This window comes from Loxodonta africana, unplaced genomic scaffold, assembly GCF_030014295.1.
Source record: "Loxodonta africana isolate mLoxAfr1 unplaced genomic scaffold, mLoxAfr1.hap2 scaffold_55, whole genome shotgun sequence".
In the NCBI taxonomy this organism is placed as follows: Eukaryota; Metazoa; Chordata; class Mammalia; order Proboscidea; family Elephantidae; genus Loxodonta; species Loxodonta africana.
In genome coordinates, this window is record NW_026975272.1 from 965,952 (window position 1) to 967,828 (window position 1,877).

Here is a 1,877-nt window from a genome sequence, read left to right on the forward strand (position 1 = left end):
GTGTGCTTGACAAGAAGTTTAGTAGATAATCTGATTTCTCTTTCTTAGTGATTTCTTTTCATTACTATACTCTAAACAAACACAAAATTCAACTCTCCTTAAATTACCTTATAGGCAATCCCTATAGGCTACTTAGCTGCCAACTCCAAGATATGAGTGATCCGAGAGTAGTAATAGCATTTCCTAACCTACCCGTCAGTATTTTTCTGTGGCATTACATTGCTTTCTGCCTTACAAGTTCCAGTCCCTATAAAGTATTTTGTTTAAGCCCACTTTAAATTTTTTCCTCTTGAAATTTAACTTTAATATTTTATTTTTCATCTGAAACCCAGCAATCTGGTCCATAATTTCCTCATGGAATTTTTCATTTCATTATTCCTGAAAGTATAAATCAAAGCATTGAGCACGGGAGTTACAATGGTATAAACTATGGCCACCAACTTGTCGAAGGAGAAAGCAGATGGAGGTCGGGCATAGATAATTATGCATGGGACAAAAAACAAAACCACCACAGCAATGTGAGATCCACAGGTGGAGAGAGCTTTCAGCCGTCCTTCAGAGCTATGAGTTCTTAGTGAGAGCAAGATGACACAATAGGAGATGAGCAACAAGGAGAAGATTATGATGCAGATAAACCCACTATTGGCAACCACCAAAAGGCTAAGGATGTGAGTGTCAGTGCAGGCAAGCTTCAATAATGGGTTCAAATCACATAGGAAGCGATCAATAACATTGGGGCCACAGAAGGGCAGCTGGAAAGTAAAGACAATTTGTGTCAAAGAATGCAAGAAGCCCCCTGTCCAGGCTACCCCCATCAGGATACCACAGAGCCTCCAGTTCATGATAGAGGGGTAGTGCAATGGCTTGCAAATGGCCACATAGCGGTCATAGGCCATGGCGGTCAGGACAGTCACCTCCACTCCAGCAAAGAAGTGGTCAGCAAAGACCTGGGTCGTATAGCCCTTGAAGGAGATGGTTTTCTTCTCATAGAGGGAGTCCACAATCATCTTTGGTGCAAATGCAGAGGAATAGCAGGCATCCAGGAAGGACAGGAAGGCCAGAAAGAAGTACATCGGGGATCCCAGGACTGTCAGGCTGCTGACAATGGTCACCACAACTAGCAAATTGCCCCCAACAGTGGCCATGTAAGAGAACAAAAATACAACAAATTCTATTTTTTGAACACTTGGATTCCATGAAAGACCCAAGAGGATGAACTCAGTTACAAAGCTTTGGTTTTGCATATTTCAGAGGAAAAGTTGGAAGCTAACACAGTGACCATGTAGAATCTGAAATTAGGAGAAATATATTTGTCTTAAACCAGTTTATTATATTAGTGTAGTCATCAAAATTATTGGTGCATCCATAAGCAAAATTATTTTAAGTCCTTCTGTTGTTGTTAAGAATACAAAATTAGAAATTTCTTGAGCCATCAGTCAGAACTGAGGTTAAACTCTTTAAAACAGTCAGAGTTTCAATAGGGGGAAGGGAACCATTCACATGTGGTAGGGATGACAAATGGTTTTTAAAGTGGGTGCCAGCTTTGACTTGTTAGGTGTGGCTACCTAGAGTGAAATGTTGAGGAAGATTCTGAAGCACATCCAAGCTCTGAGGAAAGGAGGACTGTAATGTATTAGTTATGCCTCCCATTGACATGGCATGGGAACCAGGATGACTCGCATGGGAAATGCATCTCTCTCCAGGAGACTGTCCTACCTACAAATAAAGGAATAGCTAACATGCATTTTAACAGGCAACTGGAAATCATGCCTATTCCCCCAAATATTTCTTTAAAAATTTGAGTTGAACTGGGCCTTCAAGATGAATTAATTCATTTCTTATCAAAAATAAAGGCCAATGGAACATTGCCTAACTGT

At 40.6% G+C, this 1,877-nt stretch overlaps 1 protein-coding gene across 1 annotated transcript; it reads right to left on the reverse strand.

Annotated features, from left to right (window-relative positions):
* Window positions 1-317: 317 nt before the first annotated feature.
* Window positions 318-1,385, reverse strand: LOC100675632 (olfactory receptor 4C15-like). The gene has a single exon (XM_010602384.3). It carries the CDS (start codon window positions 1,242-1,244, stop codon window positions 318-320), a length of 927 nt encoding a protein of 308 aa, XP_010600686.2. The 5' UTR covers window positions 1,245-1,385.
* Between the last annotated feature and the right edge of the window lie 492 nt (window positions 1,386-1,877).